Raw genomic sequence first — 1,837 nt, 5'->3', positions numbered from 1 at the left:
ACTTCACCCAATTGTTATAAATAAATTCCATGTGTGTGTTCATAATTTTTCGAAAAGTATGTAATGCATAAATACACATGTATAGTATTTAAGAGCAGGCCTAATCGAGATTAAACAAGAAAAAGAAATCATGTAGAGTTTTTTGTTAATTAGTCCTTGTCATAATGCAATTTGGTCTTGCGTTAGTTAAACATATGCATGTTATTAACATCCTCTTCTCTTATATTTGCCTCAATAATGCAAAATCTTCATCCGTTTCTTGGCTAAAATCAGCTATCACAGCCTGGACAATTAATACTCCACATGGCATAATAAGATATTGATTTATCACTACAAATTATTTTTCTCTCTTCATAGATATGTGTTCTTTTTGGATCATCTGATCTTAACGAGATAAATATAAAATACACATAGCACACATGCATAAACCTTTTGGATTTAAACGCATACATTATTGCTCGCTTTAGTTTCATGAAATATATATACATATCATGAAAAAAGAAAGAAATTAAAGAAAAGAGAAGCTTAATTCAATTGACTTACATAGCATATGATATGATATTTATATATGTTTTCCTCTGTACAGTGCTTTAATGTATATATGGGAGCGCCTCTTTTTCTCTTTGGCCTCTAGCTTGCAAAGAGAAATAATGAAGTATATGAAGAAGCGAGAAATAAAAAAATAAAAATAATAAAAACAGGATATAATAAATAATAAAGGCATTAATGGAGGATAATAATAATCAAGGATATGGATTTATGATGAGTTGTGATGCAGTGACAAGGTATCTCATAACTTCAATTTGAGCTCTGAGTGATTCTATGTAATCTAGGGTTTCTTCAACCAAACACCCCTCATCAATCGATTCTCCACCTGGCAACAGATTCTTCAGCTTTCTTGTTCTCTTCTCCGCCAACCTCTTGGCGATGCAACTCGCTGACATCTCCTTCTTCGCGCTCTTCACCTTCGGCCTTCTCCTTCTCATCATCAACATCTTCTTTCTGCTTCTGCTGCTATTGTTCTTTGAGGATCCTGTTAACGTGTCTCCGGAACTGGAAGCGTTGGCAATCAGAGCCTGGCTCCAGCGTGTGGTTTTGTCCCTGGTGGAAGCCATGGCTATATCTGCAGAGAGCTTTATGGCTTTCTTTCTCTCCAAGAAGCTCATGTTCTTCTTCTCATCACAGCTGTATCTTCTAAGACCTGTTATCCATTTCCGCAGGAATTCCTGCTTCACCGACCTTTGATTACGCATTCTGTAAATCAAATTAAACAATTAATTAATCTGGATCCAGCTAGGTTGAACAATAATCTAAGATTATAGTACGTACCTTAAGTTTTGGTGAAAATTGTTTGGAAGATGAGAGAAGAGAGAATGTGAAGGGAAGGGGAATTTATGTGCGTGGTAGAAAGAGAGAGTAGTGGTGGGCCTTTAAGAGAAAGACACAGCACATGCTGGCACATGGAGTCCATGGCCCACTACCCAAACCCTAACAACAGAATAAATAAATAAATAATTATATAAAAAGAAAGCATTTAATTTGGATTAGTGGTAAACAAGAATAAAGGTGCTTAATGCAAACCTAACCTAACCTCAGTATCTTTGTTTTCAATACAAACAAAAATCCCTCACTAAATACGCCTCACTCCCAAACAACCTCCTTATGGCCCGCCCCTGCCACTCCGTGAGCCCATGATTTATCATCAACTTCCATCTATTATTTCTAATTTTAATTCATTTTTCTCTCTTCATCACACCCACACACATATATATAAACTTTAATTTCAACCAAAGGTCATCATGTATTATGTCACATTCTCCGATATCAGATTGCTTAA

The 1,837-nt window shown here is 35.7% G+C and overlaps 1 protein-coding gene across 1 annotated transcript; it reads right to left on the bottom strand.

Annotated features, from left to right (window-relative positions):
- On the bottom strand, positions 526-1,477 carry LOC107641726 (transcription factor IBH1-like 1). The gene is made up of 2 exons (XM_016345200.2): positions 1,330-1,477; positions 526-1,254 (listed from the first exon to the last, which is right to left on the bottom strand). The coding sequence occupies exon 2, from the start codon at positions 1,251-1,253 to the stop codon at positions 744-746; it is 510 nt and encodes a 169-aa protein (XP_016200686.1). The 5' UTR covers position 1,254; positions 1,330-1,477; the 3' UTR covers positions 526-743.

This window comes from Arachis ipaensis, chromosome B01 (assembly GCF_000816755.2).
Source record: "Arachis ipaensis cultivar K30076 chromosome B01, Araip1.1, whole genome shotgun sequence".
Classification (NCBI taxonomy): domain Eukaryota; kingdom Viridiplantae; phylum Streptophyta; class Magnoliopsida; order Fabales; family Fabaceae; genus Arachis; species Arachis ipaensis.
The sequence above is the reverse complement of the archived record's forward strand: the minus strand, read 5'-3'. Positions and strand labels throughout refer to the sequence as shown.

Excerpts from the sequence above, each read along its gene's own strand:
- LOC107641726 (XM_016345200.2), bottom strand. The coding sequence starts at position 1,253 with ATGCGTAATCAAAGGTCGGTGAAGCAGGAATTCCTGCGGAAATGGATA.